Here is a 16,630-nt window from a genome sequence, read left to right on the forward strand (position 1 = left end):
ACAACTGAGCCAGCCAGGTGTCCCTGTCACATCAGGCTTTTGGTTGCAACTTCTTTTCAGGGCTGAAATTGATTTCTTTCTGTTTCTCTATTAATTTGTAGCCTTCCAAAGGCTTTGGGGGTCTGCCTTCGTAAGCGTGACAGTGTTGGCGGTCTCTGAAAGAATGGAAGAGGCACCCAGCCCACTGTGCCCCTAGCCTGGCTGTGCCCTAGCCTGACTATTCTAAGCTATGGCCACCTTTTAGCATAGAGCTCTGTTGACAGCCTCTGCCCCCTTCCCATGCTCAGCCCCACCGCTACTCCCACCCCAGATCTCTATGCAGGGTCTCCAGGAGATTAAAAAGATCACAAAAAAAGTGTTCTCTTCAGCCCTGTAGGTTTGACTGCATTTCTCTGTTCTGAGTGCAGTTGTTTAAAAATTAGCCTTTTAGGATTCATTGGTGGGAAGCCGGTAAGGATTAATGAGAAGGCTGAATTAGAGAATATTTTTTAATGCAGTTTTGTTCCTCAGAGGTACATTCAGTAACAGAAACTAGGCCAACAAGTTATTGACAATTAGTGGTCCTTTGGGAATCTGCTTTAATGAATAGATAAGAATGATTTGTAATTAGCATAATAATTATATGCAAATGAATGCTTCTGAATTGCTCTAAAACACTTCTGAACTGTTTAAACAGCCCTCCTGAGATCTTGTTACTCTATTAATTTGTGTAGCAAATCTTTTTTTCATAGATCACGCAAAGATAAACTTCAGTCCAGCCCCTGTCCGAATTATTATAAATTCCAAGGTGGTAGGACCTGAATTAATGAGATTTACTTATACTATATTAATGGTGCTCTGTGGGAACCTGAAAGGGTGAGGGGTCCTTGGGGAGCTGTAATTAAAAATAGGAAAGAAAGCTGCTTATTTGAAAATAACCGTTGAAATGAGTTTCTTAAACAAGTTCGTAAATGTTATTTGTCTTTACACCTCTGTTACTTGCTGTTGCAAAATTTAATGCAAACATTTTTTTTTTCATGGGCTTCCCCTCTGGAGTCTGGCTTGGATTTTGTCAGCTCCAATTAGTTATGCGCTGGGGTCAGCGGTGATAGGATCCAGGAACGCCTTGTTTTCCAAGTGCCACAATACGTACTGAGAAATGAAGCGCAGTGCTAATAGATGATGTTTGTTATTTATCTTCATAGTTAATTTGGTTTTCTCCCCCTCATCCTGGGCTTTACTTTTAGGATGTGATTAGAGGAAATAAGCTTTGCTAGGTTGAGCGGCGATACCCGTGCAGTCTCAACTTCGTGATTATCTCTGAGCTATTTGGATAGACACCTAATTAATCATCTTGTGCTCAAGGAAAGCATTTTACGGCAGGCTGCGGGATCCTAATATCTCTGTCAAGTTTTTATTTTTGACCCCATAGAATGGTTTCTTTGTGCTGGGGGCGGGGCGGGGCGGGGGGCGCTGTGGTTCGCGCAGGGTGCCCTTTTAGGAGCAGGTGCGGAGGCTGCCAATGCTGTGGCTTAGGCCCTCTTCTTAGCCTCCATTTCGCCTCACCTGTGGCAACCCATGCCTGGTTCTCCGAGCAGTTTCTGGCGTGTGGCGCTCATTTCGATGTTTCCACAAGCTGTCAAGAATCTCCTGCCGGTCCCCCCCCCTCCTACTCACTTCCCATTCATAATCATGAGTTAAATCTGGGCTCAAGGACATTTAGGTTGGCTCAGCACAGATTTTGTACTTGCATTTGGGGGGACAGCCACTATGCTAAGAGATTCATAAAACTAATATTCTTTGTCTTCAGAATGAATCTGGTTTCTGTTGAGAGTTTCTGTTGAGAGCTGTAGAGACTAACAGATGTACACCCAAGAGGTAGCACAACTTTTGTATTCCAGTGACAGAAAACAGCTATTTATAAGAATTTAATGAACGTACTCTGTGGCTCCAGCATGGAGACTCAGTAAGCCATTTATTTCCCATATTATATTTTATTTGTTCTCCAAAGGGTGTCTTGACTTTCACTTGCCTCCTTTTTTACTTAAGTGAGAGTTTTCAATTAAATAGAGTTGTATTACCACTAATCCGAATCTACCTTATGCTGATACCATTGTGTTTTTCTGTCGTCGAGGCCCTGGTATTGGTGGAGCGAACGGGTGTCCGGGGACGTTACACCTAACTTGATAATGATGGTTTTACCGAGCCCTTATCCTGGCCAGGCCTCTGGGCATCATACAGATAATTAAAATTTGATCGTAAAATTTTTAAACACAGTGCACCTTAGCAATAAGATTTTTCTACTTTTAAACGCGATTTTAAACCTCGTTTTAAAAATACACTTCCTTGGCCTGGTGAATTTGCTTGCTTTTTTTTTTCCCAAGGATTACAGAAAGTGCATAGCAAATTCAGCCTTCAGAATACCCAGGAGCTGAAGACTCAAGTAGGCTACAGCTGTCTTCACCCACAGTATTCTAAAAGAACTAATGAGATGAGAAGTCTGCAGCTGGTGGCAAGCACAATAAACCATGAGCCAAGGGCTTCTCTTCATCAGAGCCTTCCCTTTCCCCATGGGATCCCGAAGGAGACAGAATACTAACAAAGCCAGCAGGCTGTCTCATTCCACACTATTGCTCATTTGCAGCTATAATTGGTAGCTGAGGTTGCATTCTGTATGCCGAAACTGTCATACATGAAGGAATATATTTGTTCATTGTGATACGGATATGAATCGGCCAGTTTTCAAATGCAGAAAGACCAAACCAGCAATCCAACAATAAAATCGTAGCGAAGAAGGTAACTGTTCAGAAAAATTAAGTGTTTTGTTATAAAGGTACAAAACTGACGTTGTTAAAACCACACCTGCCTCCTGCTTTGTAATACCTTGGCACTTAATTCAACTGATTAAACATTTACGTATGCAAACTAACAGTAAAACACAAAAAATTCCTGGGTTTTGACAAGATGCATTATCCTCATCTGTCAGGGTTAAGGTGCTATTGTTAATAATTGGGTCTTGTGACACTTTCAGTGTTACACCTTTAATGTTTGCTGCTTTTTAGTCAAGAGAAAACAGCTGGGAAGACTTACCTTGGGAGATACATGAGTGCGTGTGTGTGTGCGTGTGTGCGTGTGTGTGATATTTTATACGCACACACTCCTGCCTTACAGGCAAACCCACTTTGATGCCTCTGCTGCTGCTGCTTCTTGTTGTTTTTGAAATGGGTTTTGCTTATCTGGCAGTTGTGGACACCCTTCTGCTGCCTCCCGTGTGGTCCGCTAGAATGAGCCGGGGACAGAGGCCAGGAAGGCTGGAGTTAAGTCCTGGGCTAGGAGAGCCATACCACTTGGTCGTTGGGACCGTGGCTTCCTCATCTGTCAGATGAGGCGGCTGGGATGGTCTTCATGGGCGGGTTTCCCTCCGTAATTCTGTGGATCCTTTAGTTCCGAAAGGTGTCGCAGGGTATGTACCTGGTAGTCACGACGAAGGCTCGGAAACAGGCTTTTTCTGCCACGGTGTGACAGGTACAGAGCGGAGAAGCTCTGAGGCGTTACTCTGCCTTCTTCAGTTAGTATGTCAGACAGGCATTGAAAGGCCCGGAGGTGGGCACCCTGGTACGGAGCTGGGCTCGGGAAGGACCTGAAGGGGTGTCGTCAGCAAAGCCCACCCGATCCATCTGTTCGTTTTGACCTCCACCGGTGCCATGATCGTACAGAAGTTCGTTCTGCGGGCTCCGTTTCATCAGTTCTGAGGTTCCCCTGCCCCCTTTTCCTCCTGTTCTAATACACTGAGAATTAGGGCTTGTCTGCCAGGTATGGCATGTTTCATTGGCTGAGTGTGTTCCTTCTTCTTGTCACATAAAATGGCGGAGCGTGCTCTGACAGTCCCTCGGATTTAGGAAATGTGCGATTTACCATTCAGCCCATGCCAGGCTCCATCATATCTCACATTTTGCATTAAGAAAAAATTTTGAACGGCATGCCCACAATGAGGTCACATCTGAGATGGTATTTAAAAGAAAAAAAAGTATTCCCCCCCCCCCCCCCCCGCCCCCCGACTTAAGTGGGTTGAAACACTGGCCAGGCCTCTGGACGTTATGCAGGTAGTTAAAAATTGAATCCCAAGAATTTTTAACATCTACCTTTGCAGTTAAGGTTTTTCTGCCTTTTAAACACGATGTTAAAACTGATTTTAAAAATGCCTTTCCTTGGCTTGTGTCCGTTGATTTCGGTTCTGACTCTCATTCTCTCCATTCTCTGTTGGCGGTTAACTCCTACTCTCTGGGGTTTCGGTTCTTTTCTTTGTTTGCCTCTTCTTTCTCCCAGCTCCACTGCGACTTCCTAGGAGCTGGCACCAGGTAGGTGCTGCTTCTCCTTGTGTCCTCAGACCCCTCGGGCTCCCCTCTTAGCATCCTGCACGCTACCTTCTACGTGGTGGCTACCGAATAAATAGATTCGATTGAGGGACATGGTGTCAGAAGTGATTATTTGATAGGATGTTAAACACTTTCAATTTTGGGGAGAAGTAAGCTTGTCTCTAGATTTTAATTCCAAGCCTCAGACTTAGAGAAAACATTTGATGGCGTTACATGACGGTTTATATCGGCAGGATGGCCGATTGCGCACTGTGAACCTTGGTGTTGAGACTGCCTGCACGATGGATACTTTCCTCAGCAGTGAAGTTGTTAATTTTGAGGGTGCGGCTCTAAATTGGAATTTAAGAATTCGCGTTAGTTGACAGAAATTGAACTTTCTGTGATGTGCCCAGACACATGTAACTCCAGAAGTCCTCCGGCCCCTTGCAGGCGGCTTGTTCTGGTCTGTCGTAACTGGATAGCGCTGCCTGACCTAATGCCTACTACCACATTGCAGATCTTAAAGCAGTAAGACTCAGTGTAGCCAGCTAAATGTTTGTGTAATAATTTTAGCCACTGTTGGGCCCTTTTTGAATTTTTGTTTTCTACTTGAACCTCACATTTTCCCTTCTTCACACAATTTACGTCTAACTTTCTCTTTAGGAATTACTGACACGTCATGTGCATCTACTGAGTAAGTGTTGAATCTCAAAGCGGCTGCCTCTCAACATGCTTTCTTTGATTTGTGAAAGTTTGTATTATACTTAGAGATGTTCAGTGCTTGCCTTTATCTCTAGAACAGTGATGTTTCACATACGACTTGCCTGGGTGTTTTCCTTAAAGTACATGGTCTTTCTGTGAATGTTGGGAAGGACCCCAGGCTCAGGGGCTCAGGAATTCTGCGTGACAAGGCAAAGGCTCTCCCTTTGTAGTATTTTCAGCTCACCAGCTGACCTCTGCTCACTGTGACCGTTGAAACTCATTTCTTTTTTTAAATCTGAACTTTACTCTTTAAGGTAGTTTTTTTCCTATCTGTAGGTTGTGTGTATGTGTAGAGCAGGCAGGTTGAAAAAGATTACGTCTTTCATTTCCTCCATTCTATAAGGAAGAGGATGTTAGGGAAATAGAATTTACACACACTAGAACTTTGCATAAAAGCAGTCTTAAGGCCGTTCCGCTGTGACGTGATACAACTGAGGTAGTTCTATGATGGAGGCATAAACCCCTCGCTCACCTCCTGTGACGAGGGGCTTCCATTAGCAAGCCGAGGGATTTGCACCCTACCGGTCTCTGAACAAGGGTGTGGACAGGCTGGCCTTGTCATTGAGGCACCCAGCACAGACCCAGCCATGGAAGAGATCAGGGCGGGGCTGGGGGGTGGGGGTTGCTGCCGCAGGATTGATAGTTCTGATCTGCGTTCCCGGCCACAGTGGTAGCTCTCAGTCATCACCGAGGGATATTGTCAAGACCGGGATGGTTTTATTTCTTGAATGTGCCTGTATGTGTATCGACATGTTGAAACTGTTAAAAGACGTGGGAAGGTTTGTGGAGCTCTTCAGTAACCAGTGGCTTGCTCGTCAAGACTTTTGTTACTAAATATTGTGTAGTCGTCTTGCCTTAAAGTGTAAAACAGAACCAAACCCAAAACTTACTATCATAACGAAGCGTTTTCCTACTTTTCTGCAAAGGCACAGTAATAAGCCTAATCAGTTTCTGTCCTGTGTTTTAGTAGCTGCAAAGAGCTGTTCTGGCAAGGTTAAAGAAATTTCTCTGGGTTCCTTCTCTGCCTCTGACTTTGTTTTGCTTTGCAGGACTACAAAGCTGATGAAGACCCAGCGTTATTCCAGTCAGTCAAGACCAAGAGAGGCCCTTTGGGACCCAACTGGAAGGTACTGGATGCTGACCTTTCTGACAGGCAGAGTCTTGGCAACAGACCACTTGACAGGTCCCGGGTCTGGGAGAGCTGGTGACGTTTAAGTGAAAAATAGAAATGGCACAGAAATAGTTGTATTTGCGATGCAGTTGGCCAGCATGTCTGTGCTGCATTAACAAACAGAACATAGCCAGACTGTCACTTTCAGCATCATGCTATTCTGATAACTCTTAAAAAGAGACAAGTGATTTAGTCTTTGGGGATTGTAGTGTTCTCTTTTGAGACTTGAAGCAGTACAAAAATCCATGTTAAATGAAGGTTTATAGTTTAAATTTAGTCTTAGTGGAAACCGAACAAGTTCCCTTCACCTGAGCTCGTGTTCCTGGCCTCTTAATAGTTACGTCTTGGAAACCGGAACACCAGAGAACAATTTTGATGGCAAGTAGTCACTTTCTAATAAAGAACACGCCCTTACTTTATTCACGGGAGTGAGAAAAGCAATGTCAAGGTAATAATTTAAATTGCTATAGAAATAGAAGGCATTTTAAAGACATCCACTAAACTAAATGAGAGACCCTTAAAGAGGGCTTACTGTGGTGATGGCAAGTGATTACAGGTAATTTGACAGGAGCAGGGGAACGTTAAAACCTAAGCGTGCCGAGAGCACATTTCCACCAACACGTTTTATTTGGTAACCAGTCTGTTTATGCCGAAGCCGGTCACCAGTCATCGGTAGAAGACCTCTAGGTGTTAGTTGTTGTTTGCAGATAGGGGATTACTGTGACAGATAGCCCCACAAGTAACCCGTGGAGTGGTTCTTGGTGGGTGTCAGACTGTTGTGTGGACTGTCTTGCACGTCAGCTAAAATGAAGGATGGATCTGACTGTTCTACAAGAAATGATTCAGAATTCTCTTATTTTTACATTTGTTCTCTGGGTGGAGTTCAGTTCAAGATTCTCCCAGTTGAATGGCCATGACCGTAGACTTTTACCTTGAATTCACAGGAAGTGATCTATGTCACTTACAAATCAAGGAACAAATTCAGTATGTGTGATCTAAACTTAGTTCAGTGGATTTAAGAATTTCCCCGATCCTTGTGCAGATTTCTATATGTGGACCTTAGAACTTACACTGAGTCAGAGAAGAGGTCTTTCCCCTTTGAGATTTAACCTGGCCTTCCAAAAAGGAGTGCCGTGTTGGAGCAGCAGATGGGTGGCTGCCTCTAAGGCAGCCATATCTTCTCAAAGGCCGTCTTGCTCCAGTAAGTACTAACTCTAGCTAATGATGCTTTTACAAGGGAAGAGAGGGGCCCGAAGTTGAGACTCAGGTGAATTAGACATTAAATTTTTTTGAAATTGTCAGCTTTTCAAGTGCACACTTGAAAAGGCGATGCTCCATTTTATGCTGGGCTGTCATGCTTGAGCTCCAGTCTCTTCTGTCGGAGCTCCCACCCAGTTTGAGAACAGGCAGCACATGTAGTTGGACACTGTGAGTTTTACCTAATTTCCAACGTTTTAGGAACCTAGAAGATGATTTTTATTCCTTTTTTATTTATGATTTTTGACTGCCATTGCTTTGTCTTTTATTATCAATTAATGATTAAAATTCTAGAATAGGTTTACTTTCTAGAAATAATGTGAATTTTACATTTTTTTCAGGTTGCATTTTAGCAGTCTTTTCCCCCAGTGTGTGTGTGTGTGTGTGTGTGTGTGCGCGTGTGTGTGCATGCGCGGGGGAGGGGGGAAACAATAGCTTATTATTTCTCTGGGAGAATGCTCACTGATAGTGATCCCTTTTTACCTATTTAACTCTTGGTTATTAACCTTACCCAAATGATGGTGAGTGCAGCTACCCTTAAAAGTTCAGTTATAGCTTAACTAAGTTACCACGATCCCAGAAATAACTAGTAGTTCCCCCCTGTCTCTGCGGTTTTTCTTTCCACGGTTTCATTTATCCGTGGTCAACTGCATTCTGGAAGCACATGATCCTTCTGATGTCAGAAGGTCAGTAACCTGACGCTGCATCACAGTGCCTGCGTCATCCCCTCGCTTCATCTCAATGGTCATTTTATCATCTCACATCATACAAGAAGGGTGAGTTCAGCACAAGAAGATATTTTGAGAGAGAGAGAAAGACCACATTCATGTAACTTTTATTACAGTTTTTGTTATAATTGTTCTGTTTCGTGATTAGTTGTTGATCTCTCACTGTGCCTAATTTATAGATTACACTTCATCAAAGGTACACATATAGGAAAAAACAGTATATACAGAGTTCGGTACTGTCCATGGTCTCAGGCATCCATTTGGGGGTCTTGGAACATATTCCCCGTGGATAAGGGGAGACTACTGTAATCATGCCATCCATGTATTCCTGTGAAGGAAAGAAAAGTAAAAAGGATGACGGTGGCTGGTAATACAACATATAGAAAAATAGGAACCTGTGGATTGACTTGATCTTATCAGCATCTCCTGTAATTGTGTTCAGCAGGCCCTGGGGCGCCTGGGTGGCTCAGTGGGTTGGGCGTCCGACTCCGGCTCAGGTCATGATCTCGCGGTTGGTGAATTCGAGCCCCGCGTCGGGCTCTGTGCTGACCGCTCAGAGCCTGGAGCCTGCTTCCGATTCTGTGTCTCCCTCTCTCTCTGCTCCTCCCCTGCTCATGCTCTTTCTTTCTCTCTCTCTCTCCTTCAAAAATAAATAAAAACGTTAAAAAAAAAAATTTAAGTTGTGTTTGGCAGGCCCTGTTTGCCAGTGACGATACCCACCATGGCACTGATGGTAGGGCTGGGTGGTGGTTGGGGATTTCTGTACGTCTGAACTAGGAGAGAAGGGAGGAATGCGTGGTAATTAGGCGAAAAGGAAAAAGAAGTCCTGTTCTGGACCCACTTGCCCGAGAGTGTCTGTCAGAATGCTCCTGTGCAAGAGCGCAAGGGCTGCCCGCTCCCTCCGCAGCGGCTCCGGGCCTTCCTTCCGTGTGCCGTCCCATCCTCTCCCTTCAGTCTTCTTTCCCATCGCCCCTCAGGAGAAACTCCCTTTCACGAGTACAAATTCAAAAGTGCATTCGGCACCAGGTTCAGACTCTGGGATCTTTTGGAAACTCTTCCTTACTTACCCCACGCTGGCGTGTTCCTTCTGAACTCTCACAGTATTTACTGGCTGTCTACGCCGGACTGGAGAGTGGAAAAGACACTTTTCCTTGGTGCCAGGCGCTACGCGAGGTCGTGTTTCATCTTCACGACCTTCCTGTGGGGTAAGTACAACTGCTTCATTATATAGATGAGAAACTTGGCCAGAGAGACACAGGTAATAGTTGTAGGAGAAACAGCAGGATGTCTGACATCTCTATGGCACCTGATTCAGCGCCAGTCACAGAGATGCGTAGTGGGTGGAGACGTGACGCTTTCTGACCCCCACATCACCAGTAGGCATCTCTTACGCCCTGTTGCATCAGGCCACGTGTGTGTCTCTCTGTACTCATGGTATTTGCTAGAATTTGATAATTCCTGTTAACATTTGTACGTTTCCACTGGTCAGGGAATCTGTAGGTGACAGTTGCACTGAGGGAAATCCATTTCCTTATTGCTTGTGGTATAGGCTGTGACTTCGTTAACTTAATCCTAGTTCTGGGCCTGGGTTTCCACATCTCTAGAATGGGAAGGACATTGTCACTGCCTTAAAAGGTCGTTGCCAGGACTGAATGAAGTAGTGAGTGTTACGTTCCCAATGCGGAGGAAGCTTTGGTCTTTGGAAATGAAAAGCCACATCATCTCTGGGGGTTGGTGAGATCTATACACAAGCTGCCCTATTAATGACACAGTTATCCCTTTTCTGTGTCTGGTATCCAGGGGTTCTCTTGTCTTAATAGCTGGGAGTCGTCAAGCCCATCTTGACTCACTTGTCTGTCTGTACCCCTTGTCTTTAACGTGTGTGTGTTACGAGTGCTTGATGTGGGTCAGCTGAAGAGCAGAGGCCATATGAATGCTAGAGAACCTTTACTAGTAAGTGGTCCTGAGGGTGCCAGGGGAGCACCAGTGAGTAGATTTTCATATTTTCCAACTGGGTTAGAGTACGGACTTTTTTTTTTTTTTTTTTTTTGCCTATGGTATGATACATACCTTTTATTTTTTAAAAACTACAAACCCAGGGATGCAGGCTTTAGTTATGGATTCATCTTCCTTCTGAAAAGAGAATTTTTTAAATCTGAGCACATGAGTTATATTTTGTTATTTAGGGTTCAACACTTAAGTGCTTTTGTACATACGGATAGGGGAGGGATTTATAACCTGGTAAAGATTTTTGCTTCAAGGTAGATTAGTGCATTTCTTACGGATGTAAATGTTTATTTCTTTATAGCACTGCATGCACATGTGTGTGTGCACATGTTTTGGTTTCTTCCATGTTTTGAGGGCTTTGTGTATTCTATGACATTGGTATGGCTGCCTGTTCTAATGGTTTATCACAAACCGTGTACGTGTGGATGTCTTTAGCTTTCAAGTTTACCTCTTCCGATCTGAAGGGTTGTCATCTTAACAAATTGAACCACCATCTTTGAAGATTATGGTGTCGTTTGCATCCTATGGCAAGGCCGAATTTCTTTCTTTATTTAATGCTGACTCTTCCTGAAGACTTAAAGTTCTGTGTCTCTATAAGATAGTTAAGAATTAGGCCTATAAAGGTCTTTTGTAGGAGACTTTGCCAGAGTATCTGGCCCTTAGAGTGCTTGACGGGTCTCGGAACCATCCAGTGTCTGAACATTGTGGTATAAGGTGATCAGGTCAAATAAAGAAGTTGATCTAGAAATTGGGATTCTTTTTTTTTTTTTTTTTAATTTTTTTTTAACGTTTATTTATTTTTGAGACAGAGAGAGACAGAGCATGAACGGGGGAGGGGCAGAGAGAGAGGGAGACACAGAATCAGAAGCAGGCTCCAGGCTCTGAGCCGTCAGCCCAGAGCCCGACGCGGGGCTCGAACTCACGGACTGCGAGATCGTGACCTGAGCTGAAGTCGGATGCTTAACCGACTGAGCCACCCAGGCGCCCCTAGAAATTGGGATTCTTTAATGTTAACTTTGTGTGCGTACATTTGCTTTTTCTAGCCATAAAGGCACATCCTATTGATGTTGGAACTCCAGTCTGGAGCGAAAGTTCTGGCAGCTGGAGCTTTCACAACAGTATGTCGTGCTGTTTACCTGCTCAGTCCTGCTTTAGACTCATTTTAGAATTACCCGTGAAGCCGATCTGGATCCTTCAAGCTAGTGGAGGGCAGCCATCTGTGGATTGTAGGGATGCTGATTTGTTCCCTGCCACACTACCAAGACTCCTTTCTCCTCCCGCCTCTCATCTGTGGAAAGAAGGTGGGAGCCTTGTCAGTGGCCCGAAGTGAAGATACCACAAGGTTCTGTTGGCCAGGGATGGGAGGAAGGGAAGCGGGGGTGAGGGAGAGCTCAGAGCCCAGCTGTGGAAATCTCTTTGAGATAGAGCCTTGCGAGAAGGCAGCCCAGAGCCCTCAAGAGGCTAATGAGCACCTGATAGCCTCTCGAGGAGAGAGACCGAGGGTCCTTTCCTGTCTTCATCTAGACATGGCTCTGAGTCCTGGGAAAGATGTGAAGACATTAAAACATGTTCCCTCCCTATCATCTCATTTTCAAAAACCTATAGTGGGTGGCATACAGAGACTTAATAATTAGTGTCTGGTTAGACCACATTGTAGCTTATGTATAATAAAGCCGACCTGAAAACATGGCTAGGTTTTTTTGGTTTTGTTTTTGTTTTCTTGAGCACCTGGTTTGCAAATGAGGTTTTTAATTCAGTATAAAAATAAGTAGCGCTTGGTCTGTGTGAATTACCCAATTCCTACAGAGGACAGCAAGAAATCTGTCCCATGTCTTCAAGAAGCTAAGTGCCCGGGAGTGATACACGATTAGTTCTAACCTTATCGTGGATACTGAATGCCTCTGTTCTCAGGCAGCACCAATGGACGCAGGCAGGGAGACAGATGGAGTGTCTTACTTGGGTTCGAGAGGTGATCCGACAGGATGGGCCCCTTGCAGGGTTCTTACTGACACTGTCAGGGACAGTGTTTTCTTCACGAGCATTATCTGAAGAGTGAACCTGTGGTTTCACTTGCACGTGGTGTCACTCCTAGAGTAATTGGACACAAGCACGAAGCACATGTCATAGTTCTGATTAGGAAAATGGGTGTGAGCTCCACAAACACTAAGTTTGGAGACATGGAAAATGTGACTGATTATCCTGTCACAGGCAGTAAGCTTTCCTGTCTTCACTTCATTTTGCCTGTTTTCATGAAATTAGTTTAGCCTGTGATTAGTTTAGTCTTTTGAACTTCTTTTTCGCATTTGCTTACTCTCTTTAACATTTCCCATTTGCCGAGTCAGATAAGAATCTTCCAGCCCTGGACTCTGCTGAAGTCCTCTGTTGATGACCTTCTCATGGTACTTGGTGTGTCCCCTGTCAGAGCGGGGGTCTGTGTGCTCACTGGGCCTCCTTCCCCACCCCCTTTATCCCTGTTACAACACTGAGTTTTCGGCCATGGGCTCTGTATCTGACCTACTTAACGTGGGGCACTGCCCAGCACCGAGGTTTGTGCCTGGGAGAGGCTTAGTAAGTATTTGCTGGATTCAAGTTAACTGCCTTGAACCAAATAAAAAGCAACCAGACGTTGGACTTGCTGTGTACTTACAGAGAATGTGATGTCCACCGTAGGTCTGTCTAAATGGCTGCCAAAAAAAAAAAAAAAAATCCGGTCAAAACTGAGGGTGTGGTGAGGCTGAGTTGGGGAATTGGGTTTTGCTTGAGAGTTAAGTACACATACTTCACATATATTCTGTAATCTTCTGTTGATATTTACTGATGCGTGCACTGGCAGCAGCCCCAGCAGTGCATTTATTTTTAACTTTCTTAGTGAAATCTGGGTTGGAAACTTACATTATGAAATCAACAGCTGAAATTGAGCATTCAGATTGCCTAAAATTGAAAAATTAAAATATGAAGGCAGTATGAGCCTTCCAGAACCTGCCGCGTACTTCCAGAGTATCAATCTGGTGATCTGTAGCACATACCAGTTCCTTCTCCATCCCCACGCATTTTGACTAGGAAGGAGAGTGTGTGGAGTTGACGTGTAGCGTGGCATTGTGAGAGGACTACGTTTTTAGGAAATGAGTTTCCATAATGCCTTTGGGCCTGTTTCATTTGTTTTTCCTAATTGTCTTTTACGTTTGTTTATATTTGTTTGTCACAGATACAAGAAACTAGTTCTTGTGGATAACTCGGGCTGATTGCTCGCCATTCCGGTTAAACACGCTGCGTTTTGTTTAGTTATGCTGCGTGGCTCCAGTATACATTACTCTCCCTTAGGCCTCGTCCACATACCTCAGAGTAACCTAATATGCGTTGTTAAATTAAAAACATGATTTGCGTTTGGGGGTTTCATTTATGGTTAGAAACATGAAATGTAAGGAATTCAGTGAACACACAAACGAAATACAATTTTAGAAACCTTTTCTCCACTAGCTTGTGCTTGCTGCATTACAGATGAAATTTAAATTATGTAAAGATGAGTCATAATTTAGGGTTCTTCTGTTAGCCTGTTGTTTTCATTTTATAGAACTCCTGACTGTTCTTGTCTTTTGGTAACCAGCTAGTCTTTACCTTTTATTTTCAATTGTTCTTTTAAATTTTCGTGCTTTCATCTATATAAAACTCATGTTTATCAGCAAAGTAATTTTATTTACAACTCGATTTAGGAAAGAGTTAATCCTGTTTTGCTTTAGGTTAGCAAATGTGAAGTTTGAGCTGAGTCGGAATTAATGTGTGAATGATCTGAATTTTGATTTTGGCTTTATTTGCCTTGGGCTTATTTTTCTACCTGATCAAGAGGAAAACGTTTGTATTGTTCAAGGCGAGAGAGGAAGCTTTGCTTTGCCCCAGTGAACATCCTGAGAACTGGACAGACAAGCTGGAACTCCTTTGGGTTCTGTGGATCCTAGAACAGTCCTCTGAATGTGGAATGCCAAATATTTGCCCCATTGAGATTTTTCACGTTTTGAAAGTCACACATTTTTTCACAAGAATATTTCTGATGACTCTGAAGAGTATGTCATATTTTACTTTGCATGTGTACCTCATTTTTACTTTAGAAGTTTAAGATTAGGAAAAATGTAATATGGACTGGACTAAGATTATCTGTTTAAGATCTTAATTCAGCTTTTAGCTTGATTTTGTTTAGCTTTTATGTATTAAATCTCAAAACCAAAGGCAGGAAAACATTTAGATTATTTATAGTCAAAAGAAGAGTGAAGATTTGAAATAGTACCCAGATAATTTAGGGCAAAGGAATTCATTGTCCTAAAATAGTCACCTTCGGGCAAAAACTCTTGTATTGTCGAAGCGTATTGGGTTTTTTTCTGATTACGAAAGATGTATACTTCTTAAGTTTCAGAAATAAAGAATTGTACACAGAAGAAAGTAAAAATCCATTACATTCTCACGATTTAATTCTTGTTATCTGTTACATATCCTGATTTATGTACTGTATTTTGTCAATAAATGTTTATACCATGGATAGATACCTGTTTATGTTCATATCGTGCCTTTAAAAAATGTTTACATTATTAAGCATTCTCTGAAAAGATGGTTTTTAATGTCTATGTGTGTAGCAGCCCATTGTTTGGAAGGCTTGTAAAATACTTCACCATTAAGTCCAGGTTGTTGCTGTTATAAGTAAATATGTAGTGTTTTCTGATGAATCGGGATACGTTTCTGGAAGTGGAATTACATGGTTAAAGGGTTATACATAGGATATGGACAGCTTTAAGGCTTTTTAATGACAGAGGGTCAGATTCCCTTCCGAGAAGATGGTGCCACAAGGATTGTTTCAGCTTTTACTTAACTATGTCTAGGCAGTCTCCCTATTTTCTGTTTCATTACATGTGGAGACTTTTTCTAAGTGTTTATTTATTTTCATTGTGTATGGAGACTTTTTTTTTTTTTTTTTAATGTTTGCTTATTTATTTTGAGACAGAGCACAGGAGGGGCAGAGAGAGAATCCTGTGCAGGCTCCGCACTGTTGGTGCAGAGCCTGACCTGGGCGATAGATCTCACAAACTGTGAGGTCACGACCTGAGCCGAAATCAAGTGTCAGATGCTTAACTGACTGAGCCACCCAAGGCTCCCCTGGAGACTCGTTTGTTTGTTTAATCTCCACACCCAACACATGGGACTTGAACTCAGTACCCGGAGATCAAGAGTCACATGCTTTTCCGACTGAGTCGGCCAGATGCCCCTAGGTATAGACACTTTGTAAGCCATTTCTTAACCACTAGTCTTAAGGTCATACATAGCTGAAATTAAGAGGCAAATCGCACAAGTCATCGTAAGAACTGAATGAAACCTTAAATATTGCATATATTTAAAAAAAATTTTTTTTTGAGAGATGGAGGGGCAGAGAGAGAATCTTAAGCAGGCTCTATGCCCAGTGTGAGCCTGACGCGGGGCTCCATCTCACAACCGTGAGATAATGACCTGAACCAAAATCAAGAGTTGGACACCTAACCAACTGAGCCACCCAAGCGCCCCAGATTTCACATATATATTAATAATATATAATATATATTAAAAATAGGTAGCTTCCATGTTCTCCGTTTTTTCCTGTGGTTGACATGACGTTTCTGTAGGTCCCCTCACCTCATACTGTGAGGTGTTGACACTGTAAAGAATTATGCTAAGAGATAAAGGCAGCAGGCTCTTCGTTGACTTGTTTCTTAACTTGTACATATTCTGTGAATTTTTTTTTTAATCACTTGTAAGTTGTATGGAAAAACAAAAAAAGCAGATGAGACTGGAATGTATATTTAAGGTCCGAGGAAGATAGTTTGGAGAACGGGTTCATTTTGTCCCATGACTTAAACTAAATATTATAGATCACTGTTTGTAAATTACCACTATTCCTTTAATTGATTTGAGCAGACTGCCAGAGTCACTAGAAAGCGTGTGAGAAACAAACTTAGGTAATTGTTGGAGTCATGTGTGTATGCTCTGCTCTTGGAGCCCAAGTGTGGTATAAGCATATTTGTGTTAAATTCAGCTTACCCTTTAATTAGAACCATGCTTCATCCTGCCGTTTTTATAAAATGGTAGAATTCTGAGGAGTCGGTGTTCTCCTGGAAACAACCAAGGTTTTCATTTAGCACACTAAGGTGTCCAGTGATTTGGAGTTTCAGAACGAAGCTATCAGCGGCCCATAATTAATAGGGCCTTGGAATGTTCCGTCTGGAAGGTATCTTAGGGCTAATCAGTGGTGCATCAGAGGTTCTTAGCTGCAGAGGCGATTCAGCCCAAGTGCATAGGCAGGAGGATATTTTGCTAATAAGCCCATTATGGAATAAAATGCAAAATTATAGGAAGTC

The 16,630-nt window shown here is 43.1% G+C and overlaps 1 protein-coding gene across 2 annotated transcripts in view; it reads left to right on the top strand.

Moving 5' to 3' along the window:
* The window catches only part of PITPNB (phosphatidylinositol transfer protein beta), a 63,910-nt gene that overhangs the window by 35,537 nt on the left and 11,743 nt on the right, over positions 1 to 16,630 (top strand). For both annotated transcript variants that reach the window (XM_042911643.1, XM_042911642.1), the window contains exon 8: positions 6,146 to 6,223. In XM_042911643.1, coding sequence (XP_042767577.1) covers positions 6,146 to 6,223 — 78 coding nt within the window. The remainder of the gene's footprint in view (positions 1 to 6,145; positions 6,224 to 16,630) is intronic.

The sequence above is a fragment of the Panthera leo genome, chromosome D3 (assembly GCF_018350215.1).
Source record: "Panthera leo isolate Ple1 chromosome D3, P.leo_Ple1_pat1.1, whole genome shotgun sequence".
Classification (NCBI taxonomy): Eukaryota; Metazoa; Chordata; class Mammalia; order Carnivora; family Felidae; genus Panthera; species Panthera leo.